General features: G+C 42.2%; 1 protein-coding gene across 1 annotated transcript in view; it reads left to right on the forward strand.

The window, feature by feature from the left end:
* The window catches only part of nbas (NBAS subunit of NRZ tethering complex), a 140,096-nt gene that overhangs the window by 13,000 nt on the left and 106,162 nt on the right, over positions 1-20,934 (forward strand). Inside the window, exons 9-21 of the mRNA XM_070925563.1 lie at positions 1,094-1,192; positions 3,011-3,149; positions 3,252-3,317; positions 3,456-3,584; positions 4,081-4,144; positions 4,996-5,189; positions 6,595-6,870; positions 10,297-10,422; positions 10,747-10,898; positions 11,050-11,187; positions 16,393-16,471; positions 18,413-18,517; positions 18,833-18,969. Of these exons, the coding sequence (XP_070781664.1) occupies positions 1,094-1,192; positions 3,011-3,149; positions 3,252-3,317; positions 3,456-3,584; positions 4,081-4,144; positions 4,996-5,189; positions 6,595-6,870; positions 10,297-10,422; positions 10,747-10,898; positions 11,050-11,187; positions 16,393-16,471; positions 18,413-18,517; positions 18,833-18,969 (1,704 nt within the window). The remainder of the gene's footprint in view (positions 1-1,093; positions 1,193-3,010; positions 3,150-3,251; positions 3,318-3,455; positions 3,585-4,080; positions 4,145-4,995; positions 5,190-6,594; positions 6,871-10,296; positions 10,423-10,746; positions 10,899-11,049; positions 11,188-16,392; positions 16,472-18,412; positions 18,518-18,832; positions 18,970-20,934) is intronic.

Genomic DNA, 20,934 nt, shown 5'->3' on the forward strand with positions numbered 1-20,934 from the left:
TAATTTAGCATTATTTAATATGCCATTATTTCAGAGACTTTCCATTTAATTCTGTATGATTGCCGCAGTCACACCCGAGCCTTGGTGCGCTGACACTCCACGACGCGGTATGAGACTGTGCCTGTGTGTTGAATCCTGATCAGACGACATCCTGCCCTCCATGACTTCCCCTCAGCTCTGTGTGCATAGTGATGTTTGCTGAGAACGTGCAAAAATGCTGATTTATTTTTCTATTACAAATGGTGTTAGCTGCCTTTGAAGCCATCGGGGTGTGTGTGTGTGTGTTTGTGTGTTTGTTTGTGTGTTTGTGTGTGTGTGTGTGTGAGTGCGTGCGTGTGTGTGTGTGTGTGTGAGTGAGTGAGTGCGTGTGTGTGTGTGTGTGTGTGTGTGTGTGCGTGTGTGCGTGTGTGTGTGTGTGTTGAGGTAATTAAGATATGGGAGACATTTGCACCAGATTTACTCTTGAAAGTGCTGGCTTGTTTTTAAAGGCTTGTTTTCAGTGTGGAGCTTATACTCACTCTTCCTCTTCATATGACTGCATTCCAATATTGTCGCTCAAACACTTTGAATTAGAATTTCAGAATTATAGCTGAGCCTTGACAGTAAGTCATCTCTCTCTCTCTCTCTCTCGCTCTCTGCCAGCACTGTATGTATGTGTGTTTTGCATACACACAACTGCTTTACTGTGGCGTAAACATCTAAACGTCTGGAAGTTGAACTGTAGGAATCTTTCAGATATTTCCTTTGTGTTCTCCCCCCTCCCTCCCCTTTTCTTTACCTCTTTTTCTCCTTCTCTCTATATAGTTTACATTGCAGGGAAACATTTCCCCTGTGAGATATCCCCTAGCACAAATTACACGACATCTCCTCTAGTACCAATCTAATTTAGATTGCCCACTTAGATTAGATTATATATTTTGCCATGTCTCATTTTAATTGCAGCTGGGATTTAAATTGCTCTGTCATCTTCCCCCCTGAAACAGCTTTGTCGCACCATTAACATTTTGCACATGAGTTTTCCTGTTTTGATTGTTTATGTGCCAGAGTGCAATTATAGGAGACCCGTTGTGTGACTGTCCTCTCCCTCCCTCAGTGTGGGAACCAATCAGAACTTCCAAGAGAACCACAGCTTCAGTTTCTCTGCTCACTACTCCCACGGCATCACCTCGGCTATATACCACCCCGGCCACCGGTAAGTTAGCTGTTGCCAACTATCAGACACCCTTGAGTGCTTGTTGAATATAGTTAAAATAAATGAACATGTTTGCCAAACATAACTTTTAATCTATCAATGGCAGCGTAATTAATGCCTGTAGCATTCACTTGACATTTTATTTTCTCTTGAGGCCTCCACAGTCCAAGCCTACTTCTATTAGAACAGTGTTTCATCAAGAGTGTTGTTCGCACATTTAAATTCAGACATCTACAGACATCCTTATAAATCCTTTGAATCAATTTTCATCCTTAAACCCATTGCCGATGATGCTACACGATGCCATGTACAGCTTAAATATCTGAATTTGAAAGTAGCTGAGTGATTTCAAACGCTTTCATCATTTGATGTCGAGGGGGAATTTGAGTGTACTCCAACATGTCGTCAATATGCTCGTAAATATGTATTATATTGATCAGAGTGCCAGAACTTAGTGTGAATTTACTGCATTACAGTTTAACTTTAACTGAAACTTTATTTAACCAGTAAAGAAAAATGTTTTGCAGACAGGTTTTACAGTTAAAACATGTATTAATTACAAGAACAATAAATTGATACAATAATGAAATATGTTCCATAAGGCTGGGAAATGAAGTCAATAAAAAGCAGTAGCGAATACAAGGTTCTTATGCAGACATATTTGCACAGGCACACGATGTTACGTTATGGAATAAGGCCAAGGGGCATACTCAGGAATAAATGAACCAATCACTTTAATGCAATACCTGCAGGTACTGACGATAACAGTCTAAAATGTCCTTGGCCTTTCTCACCACGCAGCATTCTAAGGTTTCGGTTAATTATGTCTGGCTCACACGCCGCGACCTTACTGTTTTCACCACGCTCCCCCAGTCTGCACAAACCAGATTTAGTTGGGCCGGTAAAGCTTGGTTTGGCAGCTTAATGGATTTTGGCAGCTACTGTCAAGTGTTTGCCAACTGATAGATGAGATGAAACTTTAATGATCCCTGTGTGAAAAGTGGGTCAGCAACAGAGAGAATAGGATAGAGATAAGAAAAAGGCAAGGTGAGAAGCTGGATATATAAATATAAAAAATAATTTCACCAGCTGAACATACATATGAAAATACTGTATAGTAATGAAGATATAACAGGTGCAGTAAAGTTTTAAATGATGCGGTGCACAGATGTGATTCCAAATACTGTTTCCAGATGTGCAGTCAGACACTGTGATCTTTTCACTATATATGTAGTTAACATACTGCATGTATGTGCAGAATATGCAGATGTGCATCAGTCTAGCATCTGTTTTATTGAAACCTTATATCGCAGTTTACAGATAAAAATGGCTTACATCAGACATCAGCTACTATGTCAACACAAAAATGAGCTTTCCATCAGTTTACAGACTCCCCCTCAGCTCTTGGCTCTTACTAAATGTACAACTTCTCTACACCAGGGGGCAGTGTTGAGCTGGACAGCGCTGCTCCATCCACACCCCCACACCCCCCTGAGTTCCTGACCATTGTCGCATCCGTTCTGTTTCACTGCAAAGAGAGACCCACAGATCACTGTGGTCATTGTGGTATTGTTTGTGTCTTATCTGTGCTTGGCCATGGATTCCCACCAGACCTCTGATAAATAACTTTTTAATCCACCACTTTGCTAAATGGCACTTTAGTGTGGTAAAAACTCACTGATACCCCAGCTTGAACCCGGGATGGAGGATGACCTCACATTGACCACCTTAAATCGCCGTACGTGTTATGCAATGTAGATTGATCCGTCAGGGCACAATTATGGTGGTGGTAACCGTGTGTGTGTGTTTGTTTTTCAGATTGCTGCTGGTGGGGGGCTGTGAGTCGGGGGATGACAGTACGTCCAAGGCCTCTTGCTGTGGGATTACAGCCTGGAGGACTCTGTCTGGCTCGCCACACTACAAGCAGGTCACCAGCTACGAGGACGATGTTAATCCGGTGAGGAGACTACACACATGTTCATGCACAAGCTATTCATGTCAGTATCTAACACACACACACACAGGCACAGTATTGTCATCTATTCTCCGTGTCTGTTAGAATCAGAAGAGAAGTTTCTTCAGGATCCCCAGCTTCAGACTCTTTTCCAGACAAGGGGATGAAAAGGTAACGCAGCTCTCCTCTTTCCATTTTCCAACAATTAAAATGAAAAAACTTAGTGGGAACAATCTGGCAAGCATTCTTTCAACTTAAATTCTTTTTCAAATTTAAATAAAATTGTGGTTCTGCATTTGTGATGTCCAGGACGGTATATTCCGCATGAGTCTGAGCCCCGATGGCACCCTGCTGGCTGTCATCCACTTCTCTGGTCGCCTGTCTCTCTGGGACGTCCCCTCCCTCAAACAGAGAGCCACATGGAGCCAAGAGCAACAGGTACACCTCTAAGCTGCTTGCGTTTATGTGTGTATACATGCATGTTACGCTGAATAAACCTGTGTGCATTGCAGTTGTGTGTGCTGATAATATTTTGTACATTAGATGCTTGACTGACTGTATTAAGGTAATCTCTCTCTGGCCCAAGTGTGTGCGTGCGTGCGTGTGGAGAGAGAGAGAGATCGTGTGTGTGTGTATGTGTGTGTGTGTGTGTGTGTGTGTGTGTGTGTGTGTGTGTGTGTGTGTGTGTGCTCCCATTAGACAGTAAGTGGGGTGGCTTAGGGAGAACTTATATTTGCAGAATGTTTTGCCGATTTATGCGGCATGTGTGTACGCTCTGCTTCATCGCTGGTCTGAGCTGGCAGAGCTACTGTGTGTGTGTGCGTGCTGTAAGTGTAAACAGGGTTAGCAGATTAATTTCTACACCCCCCCACCCCTCTCTTCTTCTTTTCCTCCCTTCCTCTTTGGTCCCTCCATCCTTCGGTCCTCCCCGCAGCCAGGATTTGAGGAGATCAACCCAGAGTGGAAGACATCGCTGGAGAGGCGGAAGAAAATAAAAGGTAGTTTGGCCTGGAGGGCTAAAGAGAGACGACTTTGTTGCTGACACAGCAGTGCACACTGGATACAATTTAATGATCTTTGACATGTTGCATTCACCGAATTATACAGTTATTTAGACATACAACCATATAGTGTATGCCAAGGCTAGCAAATATTTCCTCCTTCACAGTGTCCATGCTTGTGAGTGTGTGTATGCCTGTTTGTGTAGCTGTTTTTTTGACAGTTTTGGGCCAGTAGCGATGACAGCTGTGACAGTTTGTGTAAGCAATAATCTGTGTGAGTCTTCATCTCATGCATGACAAGTGATAGATATGTGTAAATATGTCTTAGAAAGTTAAAAGTTAATGGGGATAAGAGTATGTGATCCCAAAAAGTTTAGACTAAGACTAATAAGTGCATAAGTGCATCCCCATTACCTGTGTGATGATGTACAACTGAGCGCCACAGGAAATCATTCCTGCCTGTGGCCATCAAACTGTTCAGCTCCTCCCTCTGAGTGTCACTGACACTCAGAATAAACAGACAGGAAATCTGGACCTGCTTCTACATATACTACATCACTATTACTTATTCTTAAAAGTCAGTGCAATACATATATAGTCATACACAATAGTGCAATACATATATATATATATACATATACATTGCTGTTGTATATATTTTTTATTTTTATTTTTCACTTAAATATTATAAATGTGTATATTTTTATTTTCTATTTCTTATTTTTATATTTTGTACATACTTTTATTTCTAAATTTATGCTGCTTTCTACTCTTGAATGGGAGCACCGGTACTGTACAATTTCTCCCCGGGGATCAATAAAGTGATTCTGATTCTGATTCTGTACCAGATAAGGAGCAGTTCTACCCACTGGTGGATGTGAGCTGGTGGAGTGACAACGTGTTGATTCTGGCTCGCTGCTCCGGCTCCCTCACCGTCTCGTCCGTCAGGACGCTGCGCAACCTGCTGGGGAAATCCTGCGAGTGGTTTGAGCCCTCACCTCGAGTCACCGCAGCACACGACGGCGGCTTTCTCAGCCTGGAGGTAAATGTCAAGATACTGTAGTGGCATGTGCGTGTGGTTAAGTAAACAGATAGAGGGAGTTTACCAGTTATAGAGTGGCATGTAAGCATCTTTCAGTGCCAGTTATACATTATAGATCTTGGCCTTCAGGGCTTTAAAAGGCATATTATACAATGGAGGACAAAAGATCCTTTTTGTACTGCCAGTTGATGTGATTCCCCCCAGTGGACAGTTTTTACTGACAAAAATTTTAACTCAAAGTCCCATATGTTTATGCTTTCAGTTTGTCGGCGTCATTGTATAAAAGCATGTATACGTTGTGTGTGTATAATGGTACAAGTGTGTGATGATGAAATGTGTGTCCCTGCTGCTTTATGCCCTTACAAAGACCCTGATTTCTCGCTTTTATTTCAGTCCTTAGCTTTTCTTTCGTTTTTTTTTATCTGATTGCATAAAGAGAGAGAGAGAGAGAGAGAAAGAGATTTCTTTACCAGCTAGCTGCCAACTTTTTGGAAAGGTTTCATCAGCCTGCTTCAGCATGGAGTGGGGGATGGGTGCCTGTGTAGCTGCATCTACAGCTGGAGGTTTGTGTGCGTTGAAATATGCGTTGAACATGGGGCTTGCGCTCCATGTACTCCTCCACAGATGTGGAATAATGTGACCTTGTGTGTTTTGTGATGATGAATACATGTGCATCTTCCTGTGTGTGATGATGAGCATTAGTGCAACATTATGGAAGCTGCCTCAGCTCCTCATTGATTAAGGCGCCTAATGATTTACAGGTGCTAAATGCTTCATAAACCGTGTCTGGGAGCCCCTCTGCTACCTTTTTTTCTCTAGTGAGCTAAAACTCAGAGTGGTATCACTACAAATTATAAGGACTGTGGATAAAAAAATGGGCAAATAATATCCCCTCCTACTGAGGCAATCACCAGACTCGAGAACAGGGCAAGACAAATTGAAGAAAAGGACTTTGGACAGCTTGGATTTAGAGTTTCTATCGAGCAGCTTGACCTTGCTGTTGTTTTGTGTTCAGACAACCTGCTGATCTGGCATGAGGGCGTTCCAATTAAGTGTGTTTACCAGCTTAAGCAAAGCTAGATGCAAACTGTGCCGCATCGCATTCCATGCTTCATTTTTCATTCTCCACTTTCTGCTGGCAAAGAAGTGTCAAAGTGGGCAAAGGCTGTAAAGCTGACAGTCTCAATCATCAGGAATCGGCGTTCTTCTCTTTTGCAGGCCTCACTTTATGATTTGGGCCGACAAGACAGATGTGTTTTTATTTAAAAAGACAGCTGTGGCTTTATGAACACTTCCAAGCCATATGCTAGCAGTATAATTCAAAGGTTATATTTAAATCACTTGTGTATTTATTGTTCCTCTTCTTAAGTTTTGTTTCGTAATGCTGTATTTTTGTTATCCACAGTGTGAGGTGAAGCTGGCTCAGAAGCGTGGGCGCCTGGAGAGCAACCTGAGCGGCGGGGCCAGTGAGGATGAGGAGGGCGATGACGGCGGAGACTCTGACTCAGACGAAGAGTCCTCAGCCAAAGCCCGCTACTTTGGCTACATCAAGCAGGGCCTGTATTATGTGACGGAGATGGAACGGTTCACCCCACCGCGCAAGCGCCCCCGCACCGTTATCAAGAACTACCGCCTGGTCAGCCTGAGGTCAACAACACCTGAGGAGCTGTACCAGAGGAAGGTAGGAGCCTGACACGCTTGTAAATGACTGGAATATTTGTGTTCACGTGCACCTGTTGATACTTAACCTAACTCTCTTGAAGCACTAAACTTGTGCATCTCTTTTATAAGGGCAAAAGGTTTGAATTTTAGCTCCAGATTGTGCTATATAGGTAAAAGCTCACAGAGTGCTCCTCTCCACATTGCTTTTTTGATGGCAGGGTCAGAACTCAATTCAGTGAGAGGGATGCAGATCATTTCATTGGTGTGCTCCTTTTGAATTTTAGAAGACTTTCTCCCAGGCCTGAATCTATCTATGTCTATGTCACATTTTTCTTTTTTTGAAAGAGCGGATTTTGAAATTGCCAGTTCAGATAAAGGGATAAAAATGAGACTCCTGCACTGCATGGCTGCGGGTTAACATTGGCTATTTGGTTGCACAGATTTCTAAAAAACAAGTATAACCATTCTGAGGACCAACGTTTTTGACTTTCAACTTGTTTATAGCCGTAGGTGTGACCTGTCTGGACAGGTACTTTTTTTTATTTGACATGTCGCTGCTGCAGTGTGTTAAAACCAGTAGCATATCCATAATAGGGGAAAAATGAAGAGTCACATTTCTGTTACTGTTTACTTATTCATTGCGGCACACACAACAAATCTTATGTGCTTACTGTAGGCGAGAAAAGCTTTCGTCAGTGTTCATGCTGGAATGCCTTCATGTTTGGATTTGAATGTTCTTTTAGCTCAGCAATCTAGACAACAACTCCAGAGCTGACGTGCACTTCTCTGCCTCTCACAGTGTTATAAATTCATTTTGGCGAATAAATTGAAATTGCCTATTTAATCTTTCAAAGACATTCCATTCCTAAATATACCACCCCTTTTCTAAGGCCTTTATCATATTCATATTCAAATCATTTTTTAAGAGCAGTTGTCAATTGTCTTCAACGGTGGATATCAAATTTACCATGAAACCCTTCATTTCTTTTTGCCACTTAATTTAGCAGCAACTGAAGGACGTCATATGAATCCGTTTGGTCATTGAGTGAATTATAACAGGCTGATCTGCAAAATTGGTTTCTGACTACATAAATCCTGTGCCAGCCCAGTGAAGTGCTATTGTTTTGTTGGATCAGCTCCAGAGTGCTGTGGAGGAGAAATGAAAACCAAGCAAGATGTTCAGCCTGCTTTAAGGCTATTTCTCAGTCCCAGGGGTTTCTCTGAAATGCTAATTGCTGCATTAGAAATATGGCTGTTGTTGCTACTCCCTACAAATTGCAGCAAAGACAACAGCATGTTCTATCATAAAGCACAGTGTCGGCTCTCAACGGTCCCAAGTTTGAGCATGGCTTCATCAGTCATTTTTATGACCCATCATCTACTTCCTTCTTCATCATTGTCATCATCATTAGATGCCATTAGTCATCACCATTCATCCTAACAGAGGAGAGTTACAAAGTAATATATCATTATTATCTCTTTGTAACATTTGGTACCTGCGGCACTTCCCTAGCTGCTCTCCTGTTTTTTTACTTGTTTTTTCTTTCCACATGTACCACATGTAGGCGTGTGAGTGAAGAGGAGGAGGGGTGTCTGTATTGTCTGTTTGTATGTCAGTGTGTGTGTATGCATGCATATTTGGTTTATTGTGTGTGTCAATGCCTGCATATTGCCTGTTGTTACATTTGTACAGCTTGACATTTCCACACTACACACTCACTCACTGACAGAAATAAGAATGACCTGAACGCTCCTGAGAGATTCACCTCAGTTCAGGTTTGTAGTCTGATTGACTGTGAGTAGACCAGCACAAGTGACTCCAGGTTATTTCCTCAAGTCAGCCCCTTCATGTGCTGAGGAGTTTGATGATGCGTTTGGCGGCATAACCCTGCTTGTGTGAGTAGCACACTGGCAGGGCTGCTAACAGTTTTATTAGCTGAATCCAGAGAGAGAAGGAAGCAGTTTTTGATGTCCTCCTACGTGAGGTTTAACTGTGTGGGGTTCTTATTGCCCTCAAGGAACCACAGTCTGGCTAATGTGTTGCTTTGTACTCCTACACACAGAAAGAGATGGATACGCAGTGTGTCAGTCAGAGCGCTTGCAAACATGTACTTTCACACACATCGAGTGGGCCTGCATAAACTGAGGTGTCATGCTGCTGTTGGATCAAATCATTTTGTGGGACACTGATATGACACAAAACCTCTTTTAGCATCATTATTTGTTGACGTCTAAGCTAGCCAGTTAAATAATAATAATAATAATAATAATAATAATGACAACAACAACAACTGCTGCTGCTACTGCTACTACCAAAGAGAAAGACATGGTACATGATATCAAGACAAAGAGTCTACAGTCATGCTAGCTGCCATGTGAGGCTATACGTAGGTACAGCAGGGATTTGAGCCAAATGCTAACATCAGCATGCTAACATGGTCACAATGACAATGCTGAGGTTAAGCCTGTTCTCCTCAACACATCCGTGTGTTAAGCAGGTGTAATGCTTGTCATGTTCACCATAGTTTAGTGTTTTCTACTTGGCACTAAACGCAGTTGCTGTAGACTTTTAGTCTTTTGATGATTTTAGTGAAGTATTACTGACGCGTGTGTGTGTGTGTGTGTGTGTGATTTTAAGTCCCACACAGGGCTCCTGATTCCTCCTTTGGGTTTCCTCCCTCTGTCCATTTGATTTTTCTTTCTTCAGATATCCCCAATTATTTCATTCCCTTCCAGCCATTCTCCTTATCCGTCCATAGCAGACCCAATCCAGACTGTGTCACATTGCACATTGCTACACAGATTGAAATCTGCATGTTAGAGCTCTTCCTATTCAGTCTTTAAATATGCAGAAGCGTACTCAGGATTTACGAAGTGCCATAGCTTGTGCACAGGTTTATTCAAAGCCTTGGCTTCTTTGTCCTTCACTGTGATGGAACATTTGGCCGTGGACTTTCTCCTGTCTGTGTTTTATTTTGCCTAGATATTTGCTTTAAATATCATGTGGGTTGAATTAATTTAATTCTGTTTAGAAACAGAGTGAAGATTGAATCAGTAATATACCCGTGGGATGATAATTGGATATTAAAAAATCATAACAAATACCTCACAGAATATGAATGAAACTGTTGTGCCGTTCTATTATTTTTGTTTTTAATGTTTTTGCACAAGACATAAATTTTGCATCAGAAAATTAGCTGTGTTCCTTAATTAGACTCATGTCTGCTCAATTCCTGGACAGGCCTCTCATCAAATGGATTGTTCTCTTTCATTTCCCAAACACTTGTCTGTGTCATTTAGAAATGCATGTTCATTCGCTTCGTCTTTTATGGTCGTATACATTTGTTGTAGTGCCGTCAGTTCCACAGTGTGAAGAAAATATGCGTCTAGATTGATTATGTCCTCATAATGTGTTTATTGTGTGCATTTGTTGTTTAACCTACAGATTGACAATGAAGAATATGGGGAGGCCCTGTCTCTTGCCCAAGCGTATAATCTGGATTCTGACCTGGTCTACCAGAGACAGTGGAGGAAGAGCACCGTCAGCATCGCCTCAATACAAGATTATCTGGTAGGAGACAGAAGAAATAAGAAAGATAGATGTAAAGACATGAAGAAAGGGGGAGGGGAGATGGTTAAGACGAGAGAGATGAAGAATTGTAGAGTTTTGGTGTTTATCACTGTATATTAGATGTCTGGTAAGAAATATACAGTCTATGTGTGGGCGAGTAGGGGTACAGTAGTGCAGCACAACCCCCTTACTCTATTTCACGCATCATTTTTACCAATTTGTAGCAAATTTTCACACCCTTCCTTCCTAATTCTGTATCTCATTTTATCCCATCGTTTCTTCTGAACTCATTCCCTCTCCTTCCATTCCCTACATCCCACCCAGAGCAAGATCTGCAAGCGCTCATGGGTGCTGCACGAGTGTGTGGAGCGCGTCCCAGAGAACGTTGATGCGGCCAAGGAGCTGCTGCAGTACGGCCTGAAGGGAACCGACCTCGAGGCCCTCATAGCCATAGGAAACAGGGAAGATGGGGGCAGGTATGGCATGTGTGAACACATGAGCACACGCCAACGCAATCTCTGCACATACATATTGATTTTTGTCAGCTTCCACCTGAGGCTGCCTCATTTTGTTTACCCATATTCACTTTTTAGCTACAGTATGTGTCATTCCCTTGCCACGTCCCAGGTTTATCATGCCAGGCGACGCTGACCTCGATGACCTGCCCTACGAAGACATCCTGTCAGACGATGTGGAGCTGGAGAAGAAGAAGGAGAGGGAGAGCGCAAAGAGACGAGAGCTGTTGGCCAAGATCGACTTCAGCAGGTACGCAGACAGACTGGTGGTTAGTTAGCTCAGTTATTCAGTCAGACAGCAGATGTAGACAGAAAGTCACAGCAGGCAGAAATGCTGTCAAAGACTGGAGCATTTATTTGAACAAAATCATAGAGACTGGCTAGTGGGTACAGAGACCATCCTTCAGCTGGAGGACCCAATCTTGGTTGGCAAGCATGTGCCTTGCTGAAGCCTCGTGCAAGTTATCACTGGCTGCATATCAAAGCCCTTATTTCATACATATAATCCTTTTACAGTATGGTACTCCTTTTTAGGCTGGCTTTTCAAACGGCAATGTTGGTCTGCTAATCGGTCGCATTATCTGTTGGCCTGTTGGTCGCTCCACCTCTTTGGTACATACTGAAATGTATCAACAACCACTGGATGGATCGCCATGACATTTTGTACAGACATTCATGGTCCCTAGAGGGTGAAGCCTGCTGACATTCGCGATCCCCTGACTTTTCCTCTAGTGCCACCATGAAATTGACATTTGTGGTTAAGAGTAAAATGAAAAAATGGAAGTTGCTACATATTCAATATCCCTAGTAGATAAATTCTAACAACTTTGGTGATCCTCTGACTTTTGCTCCAGTGCCACCAGCAGGACAAATTCTTCACTTATTTAGTAAAATCTGTCAACATCTACTCAATGGATTAGCACCAAAATTTGTACAGATATTCATGGTTGCCAGATGATGTATCCTATTGACTTTGGTGATCAATAGACATTTTTGTTCCAGAGTGATATGTCAGGACAACTAAGGGATGGATTGCCATGAAATTTGCTACAGACATTCATCGTCCCAAGAGGATTATATGTAATATTTTGGATCCCCAAAGCCCCACTGTGCCTTATGAACAGCCTCTCAGAGCCACTAGCATGGCACGGATGTAGACTCTTAGGCTTGTTGCTTAATTGTTGGAAGCTGTTTGTATAATTTTTCACTTAACTGCCACCACCAGAGTCCAACACCAGCTTCCGATTCTCAGTAGCAGTTGTTAGGTGGGTGGTAAAATGACCTTGTCGGCACGTTGTTGCCCACTGCTTAGAGAGCTTGAATTAAGTCATTATTATTCACGGTATCAACTACAATGACGGGTGTGAGAACTGCACTTCCATTTGTCGAAAATAAAGAAATGGATAGATTGTGGTGATACTCAGGTATTTCAGGTGTCGACAAGGAAACCACGAGGAAATGGGAGAGGAGGCTGCCAAATGAAACACTGATTGTTTGATTAGGTCACACACCGGAGAGGGGATCATAAAGGCAGGGACATTAATGAGGATGAGGGAGAGAGAGGGAGAGAGAGGGAGAGAGCGTTGGTGGAGATTAGTGGGTAATCTGCTGGAGGTAATTTATGCCTTTGTTGTCGAGTGCCCAGGGAAAGACTAATGAAAAACCCTTTAGTGATCACTAATCACCTCTCATACGTGCACGTACACATACACACACGCAAATACACAACCCCATGTATCATGAAACCCTCTTAAGCTTAATATGAGTTTATACACACATTATATCTGTTAGAAATCACAAAATGCAAACACAAGGAAATGTGCATATACTGAAATGAATGACGCTCATTTAAAATGCATATCCATACTGTGTTTATGCAAACAGGCATTTCAAGCTTCAGTAGCTGGATTGTTGCTGTCTCTATTGTTCTTCTCACCTCAGACACTTAACCAGTGAGCCTCCGGTCTGCATTCGAATGAGGAAGAGCAGAAACAGTGTAGTATTGAGCTCCTGTAATATCTCCAGCTTAGTACCCTGTTTAGTTTTTTGTCCCTTTGCCAATTTGATTTCTTTTTTCTGTTTAGCTCATTGTGTAATAAAACTTCATTGCGGACCTATAGTCCATTTTAGATAAAGAAAAGATGGGGAATAAGAAAAAGATATAAGAGGGAGTAAAAAAAAAAATTGATAATTTACAAACTATTAAAAAAACCATTACATTAAATCGTCAGTGAATTGCCTTCTTTAAATATGCCTATTTTTCCTCCTTTCTCTATCTCTGAATCAGGGTGTCTGCCAGGCAGCTCATACATGTGTCCCCAAAATGTGTTTTTATATATATATATATGTATATGTGTGTGTGTGTGTGTGTGCGCCTGCGTTTGGGTGCAGCGAAGCCCTTCACTAATGGATCTAACCATGTTGCCTCGAGGACTGCGGCCGAGGCCTGAGACAGATAATAATTCTCTTAATTTCTTTTTAACTACACCACCATTACAGAAATGGCTTGGTATCGATCACAGCTGCTGTGTGTGTGTGTGTGTGTGTGTGTGTGTGTGTGTGTGTGTGTGTGTGTGTGTGTGTGTGTGTGTGTGTGTGTGTGTGTGTGTGTGTGTGTGTGTGTGTGTGTGTGTGTGTGTGTGTGTGTGTGATGCTTCTGTGTGTAGATAAGGGCTGTATTTAACTAGGGTGCATCTTTTGTCCCTCCACATGTTTTTAAGTTGTCTGCGTTTGTGTGTGTGGGCTTGAAAGGCATGATCAATCAGAGTCAAACCCACTCAATTGATTCCTGCTATCCTATGTAAGATTCTGAAAGATTTTCATTTCCCTCTCAGCAAACACAGGCTTTACTTAAAGGACCCAATAAAATGATGGATGTTAATGTTCTTCTCCAGCCTCTTCTTGTTACTACCAGCTTTACTCCTATAGGCAATGTGTTGTACTTGTACTGCATTCAGTTATCCTGAAATGTAATATCACATAAAATACAGACTTCCTCAGGACTTGGTTATTGCGTCTTACTCTTAACTGTCATGCCTCAGTCTGGTGCTGTTTGTCTGCATGCAGACGGTTTTATCTTTTAGCCTCTTTCTCATTAGTTAGTGTATGCGTAATAAAGTATAATTCAGAAGCCGCCAAGGGCCATTATAACTGCTGCTCTGACTCTCCGCCCACAACAACAAGATGGACAATACTGCAGTTGTAGTGTTTGAGCGAGAGAGAGAGAGAGAGAGATAGGGGGAAAGAGAGTGAAGATGAGAGTGTGCAGTCTGCTGCAAGGTGTTTATGTTGTTATCTGATCAGATTCAGACCCCAATCAGAAGTCTTATTTGCTTCAGCATTTGTCGTGTGTGTCTGTGTGTGCACGCGTAGACGACTGTGTATGCTTTTACTGTGGCGTCCATGTGCATTTGAACGCATGAGCCGAAGTGTTTTTGTCTGTTTATGCAGTCCAACTTTGTCCCTCACACTGTGTGATAATCGCTTTTATCACACACCACACTTCAGTGAGTGCGCGTGTCTGTGTGTGTGTGTGTGTGTGTGTGTGTGTGTGTGTGTGTGTGTGTGTGTGTGTGTGTGTGTGTGTGTGTGTGTGTGTGTGTGTGTGTGTGTGTGTGTGTGTGTGTGTGTGTGTGTGTGTGTATGAGCGCGTTGGCCTGTTTATGCAGTTCAATATCTGTCCAGTACAGTCGTATTCTGGGTGTTTGTACAGAGATGAGGGAGCGATGCCATCTGATTGTAATAACCTGGCGTTCTGATAGCTTTGAAATACAAGATGCACATTCACATACACACACACACACACACACACACACACACACACACACACACACATACCTTGACGCAATCAGGATCCCGTCTCTTTACATTAGACAGCATGTGCAATGATGTGTTACAGTCTAAAGCACAGTTTACACATTACATCTTAAACCTTCCAGCCCTCACTCTCCATTCAGATGTGTCACAGTGTTTTTGTTCATTCTTTCTTAACCACACTTTCCCCTTGAGTCACTGTTTATTGTAAAGGACAATTCAGGCAACTGATAGAAACCTTTACAAAGACACAGGCACTCTGCTGCCTGTTTGATGTACAGACAGGTTGCCCATTTGTATGTGTAACAGTGTACTACACACTGTTTATTCTGTACTGAATTTAGCAGTAAAATTTAGCAATTTAGAAGCAAGAAACGTGGACCTGAATTGAACATTCAGCCACCTCGAAGTCAGAGCATCAAAGTCATAAAGTCATTAGCATATATCATCAGGCTGGCTGGCTGCACTTTTTACAGATTTTGCATTTAATTTAATAAACAGTTGTGCAATAAATGGAGAGTTCTATCAAAAGTTTACTCAACGTAATTGAGAATCGGAGATGTCCTGTCACCATGTTTCCTTCTTCTGTGGCCATTTTGTTTTTATTAGAATTTACGATTGAGCCGTCATACAAAACCTCAAGAGGAAAACCGAAGGGTGAAATAGCTTTCTAGCATCTCGTCTCATCTCCTCTCCTTCCTCCACCTCCACTTTCCTTGCTTTGCTCTGAAGAGGCAGAGCAAAGCAATAATTACCACTAGTACGAGTGCTAAGCCGCCGCTCTTTCATGTGCCAGAGAGTGTGTTGAGCCAGTGTTAATCTCTGTTAGTCTGTGTAGAGGAACCCCGATAAGGCCTGATAGCGCACTCTGTAATGAGGGATTAGGGATTAAGACGGCGGTGGAGGGGTCAGCTCCCCTGTGGTCACACTGCAGTTGATCCAGGCCATGTTTTTAAGGGGGCTTTGGGCCCCGCTCCGCCTGGTCAGGTCGTTTTCTTGCGGATTGAACTCGGAGGGTGTGTGAGCATGTGGTGAAAAATGTTTTATTGTACTGTGAGTATGTGTGATCTGAGGGGGGCGTTACCTGACCACTCGCGGTAGTTTTCAGCCTTGCGGCTCCTTTCCCTTGGGCATACCTCGAGTGATTGAATTGTAGGTAGATCCCAAATAGCCCACTGCCTTGGTGTTTGTGGTCATCCAATTTATTTATGGCCGTGATTAAATGACATTGAAAATGGATTTGATTCTCGTCGGGCAATCAGTCACCTCATTGACAGCCAGCATCCCATACATAACAACTGAAGGGTTCTTGTGGTTATAAGGAGTTGATTTGTTGCCCTTAGAAAATGATTAGGTCTAGAGGGCACTATGTGGTATTGTAGTCACCAGTCCCACGCATTGTTATATAGGTCCCTGCGGAAATACTGTATAAGGTCAATTTACAGATAATTTAAAGCTAGTGTGTGTTAGTGCAGTGTAAGCTTGAAGTGTGATTTGACAGTGATTAGAACAACAGAAGAACACTATTCAGATCTTGTAATTTTCGTTTTCAAGGTGGTGATTTGGATTTTAATCATGATGCTGTGTTGAAGTGCCTGTGCAGGCATGTTTTTGATTTGTGTGTGTGCATGTTTATGCTTAGGCTGACTCTGGAGCAGAAGGAGCTGTGTCGGAGTCGACTGAAACTACTCTCCTACCTGGACCGGCTGGAAACATACGAGGTAACATCAATCACCCACCCATTGTATCTCATACTGAGAGCAGTTAAAAAGATTTAATTAAGGCTGCAACTAATGATTCGTTTTACTATGGATTCATCCTCTGATTATTCTCTTGATCAATTGTTTGTCTATAAAATGTAAAAAAAAAGTACTCAAATAATTCTTGCTGTAATTGTGTAAAATGGAAGAAAATAGACTTTAAGCCTAAAAAGACATTTTGGGTCGTGTTATATGCGCAAAGTTTAAGATGCGGCCTGTATTGATTCAAATGAAATCATATCCATTCTGTCAGATACGAGTGTGTGAGATGGATGACTGAAAAACGCCTTCTTACACAAACACAGAAGGTCGTCAGCCCAATGACAGCCCGCAAAATTTCACTTCTGACAAGGGTCAATTGGTATAGAAAGTAATCGATTGGATCAGCCTTTAACAAGTCAGTGGCGTGAACACAATATGGTGCTTATTGTTCATTCAAAATGCAGTGCTTACTTTGTATCTGAAGGTCTGCCTTAGGATAAAAAGAAAAGAAAGAAAGAAATAAAAAAACAACATGGTGCTTCTTTGTCATCATTATTGAAACTACTTCCAATATTGTGCTGATCGGTCCAGCGTGTTTTCATTATGAAGACTGAGCTCACAAGATTTACGCTTGCCTGTGTGAGACCTCATAGGAAGAAGAATGTGTTTGAACTACCATTAAAATGATACTAAGTTTGAGGGTCATTAAAGAACCGTGTTCTTTTACATGTTTGAGGGAGACGCAAGCTAATTCAGTGTTTTTGTTAATCATTCTTCATTGCTTAGTTGTTTTTCCCATTGGCAACCTAATTCTTTCTCCTTTCATATCCAATCCCTCCAAAGCACAGAGGCTTTTCTCATATGCCTTTTATTGATGCTTTCTCTTAACCCCGCTAATCTCCTTTTGAAATATTGAAAAGTTGTAGGAGATATTGACGTGAGAGGCATTTGAAGTGCGTAAATAAAAGAATGGATGGTTTGGTAACTAGCAAGCAGAGAGACAAATCTGCCCAGTTTTGACTTGGTTTAACTTTAATACTAACAGGCCTGCAGTGTGTAAGCATCAGTGCAGCATAGATAGATACATGCTTAAAGTGGAACTTTGACAACCTGCAAATACTCAACACTCTGGATTCCAGATTTACGATGAATAATGTTAACATGCACACCCTTTTCATCCACAATAAATCACAGGCGAACAGGGCCATACTTTCTCCCATGCAGGAGAGGAGAGATGAGATATTACCCTGCTAGATATTCAACTCAGACAGAATGACGTCTCTCTCTTTATTCGGACATTGTCATGGTAACTGCAGCCCTCGTCAGATTCCTTTTGCCCCGATCCATTTTTTCTGGCTGTCTATGAATATGATATTAGGGTTTTTATCATCCCGACTTGGGCTGGCTCTGTCTGCATACGGCCCATTCAAAGGCTATCCATCAGACACACAGACTCACACACACATCGACATAGAGACACACACACACCCTGGCGTAGAGGATGCTACAGAGATTTTACACACACAGACACACATAAATCACTCGAAGCCAAAGGCCAGGGCACACACTTACACACTCTCATACCTTCCTCAAATGGTTCCAACTAAAAGGACAAGACAGCTGTGTGCTAGAAAGTTAAATAGCATCTCTGTTGACTTTGCCTCAGTGCAGTCGTTTGCAGTCACATCTTCTACTACTTGCTCTTTTCCTCTCATCTTTAATTTGACTTTCTACCCGCTCGTGCTATTTTCTCTGGAAAGATAACCCTCACTGCCTCACAAATTTCTTTTTATGAACTGCAGTTGTATTCCGTCTTCTTCAATCCTTCTGCTCTCTCTCTCTCTCTCTCTCTCTCTCTCTCTCTCTCTCTCTCTCTCTCTCTCTCTCTCTCTCCCTTTCTCTCCTGCTTCTACTCTCCAGGAGATACTTGGCGGTCCTCATGCAGCCGAACAGAAATACGACGCTGAGTTCTTCAAGAAGTTCCGCAGTCAGAATATTGTTTTGTCAGCAAGAAACTATGCCAGGGTAACATCAGACTCTTGTTGTCATCTTGCTTAATTTGCTCCTCTTAGCTGTCTGCTTCTCTATTCGGCACCAATGTGATATACACAGTTTATTAGCTATAGTCCCACAATAAATCCTCCCCTCATGAAGGTTATAATATTCAGTTTTGGACCTATTTCTTCTCGAATATATCGCATTAGTATTTGCTGTTTTGTGTCATTTTGTGCTACTTCTTTTAGTAATGTAATCACATAATGTGCCGACTTTTTTGTACAATTTTAAAATCAATTCAGTAAAAGTTTGCACTTGCTGGATTATGCGTCCATTTGCCTACAGGAGAGTAATGTGCAGGCTCTGGACATTCTGTTCACGTACCACGGAGCAGAACTCCTCCAGCATCGGCTAGCCATCCTTAACAACTTCCCAGAAACCACCTCTCCACACGAGTACACCATCCTGCTGCCTGAAGCCTGGTGAGACACAGACACACACACACACACAGTCATTAAGGTCATTAGTCAAAAAAATAACTTTTGACTTATCATTTTTCAATGTGCTTTAATGAGAATTGGAATTGGAGTGTAGGTTGAAGCACAACATGGAGCATGTGGATGGTGCTGGGGTCCAATCACTGAATGCTCACAGCACATGTGAAGTGCTGCCTTCTGTCATAGAGGGTGCAGTTTCAGTGATATATTCTGATTCAATTATCCTGTGGAAGTAAAGGAGGTAACATGTCAAGAAAATGTTACTCAGATTGCACCCCGTCTCTTTTTATGGACCCTGTCAGGAGGGTGAGGATTTATATTTTTTGAATTCTAACTAAACAAGAACCAATTATTCTCGTCTGTTCTGATGTTGTGATTTATACTGTGGAACAAAGAAGAATCCATTAAGATGTAGTGATGGGGACACTGATACTGAATATGAAAGCACTTAGAATGATTATATTTTTATATATACTAATGCCTAAGTGCAATCTAAACAGCTAATTTCAATTGAAATTAGAAATTAACATTTTAGAAAGTGGCATTTCACTTTATACTTTCATTTAGCTTTTAATTCCCCTTTTACAACAATTCACTTTGTGAAACATAGACACAGCGGTGTAAAAATACATGCATTAGCACAGGGACACGTGCCCTTTCAACATTTACACCTTCCTGGAATTCCTGGAAGTCGCACTTCTCACTACATTTCAAATTAAAATGACATAAAACTGGAATCACACCTGTCTTTAGAGCGTGCACCCAAAGGTCTTTCTCACTTCTTTTTCTTTATTCTCACCTTCACACATCAGGATTTCTTTTTATCATCCCTGGAAAAAAAGCCTTTTCTTACATTACATTACACGAGTGTGCACACAGAGCCACAGCTCAAGGGCTGACTTTGGCAAACACAGCCATGATGTAAAATGAGAGACTTTATTGCCACTTCTTAATTTACATGCAAACAAAAGCAGAACCACTTTCTGCTTTGGAATTGGAGGAACGCTGAAGGGGAGGGAGTTGGGGAGAGGATAAGTGAGAAGGAGATGATGGAGGAGTGTTTTGGAGGGGGAGACGTCATTCCTCACCCCTTTTGGTTCACTAATGAAGGTGCCAGTCATTCATTGTGCCTTTTTGTTTCCTTTAATTCGCTTTTCCATTTTACTCCCCTCTTTTTGCCATGGCCTGTTTCCCCTTCCACCATTTTCGACTATTCCTATATTCTCTGTGCTAGTATTTAATTTATTAATATACCACATATACGTTTGTATAAACAAACACATGAATACAAGGCCAAAGTCCCCTGGAGTCATGACAAACATATACCATATATAAATTATTTTTCTTATGGCGTCCATCCATACGCACACACACACACACACACACACACACACACACACACACACACACACACACACTGCCACTGCTCCCTTTTATTAGCCATGTCTGAGTTTGTATGGAGGTCAGGCAGCTGTGGCTCTGCAGTGAGCATCCATCATGGCTCTGGCGCTGTGGGGCAGTTTCCTATTTTCCCCAGCCTGTGAGCACCAACTGCTCCTCCCAACAGTGCTCGCTCCTACACTGCAGCAGACGGAGTCGGCTCGAGCCATCTGTTTGGAGCCCACTCGCTATATACTGAAGTCTTGCTTCACTGGAAGGGGGGAAAGTGTTCTCCTGTAATATTGATCAGGTCTGCAAGGGGACCTCTAGATGCATGGAAGAATACAGAATAGTGATATTTTGTTGAAAACTTTGCCCTGCAGTTTGAAAGGGTCGGCCCAGTGGAAATAAAAAATAAACAGAAAACGCCAGCTCCAAGTTTGCTTTGCATCTCCATTTTCCTCGCCGCCCCGCTTCCCTGCTTCTCTCAGGCTGATGGGAAGTAGATTAGGGGAGCGGGCGTGGAATAATTCATTCCTCCCATCGATATCCAAGCTCTCACACCAATAT

This window comes from Enoplosus armatus, chromosome 19 (genome assembly GCF_043641665.1).
Source record: "Enoplosus armatus isolate fEnoArm2 chromosome 19, fEnoArm2.hap1, whole genome shotgun sequence".
Taxonomy (NCBI): domain Eukaryota; kingdom Metazoa; phylum Chordata; class Actinopteri; order Centrarchiformes; family Enoplosidae; genus Enoplosus; species Enoplosus armatus.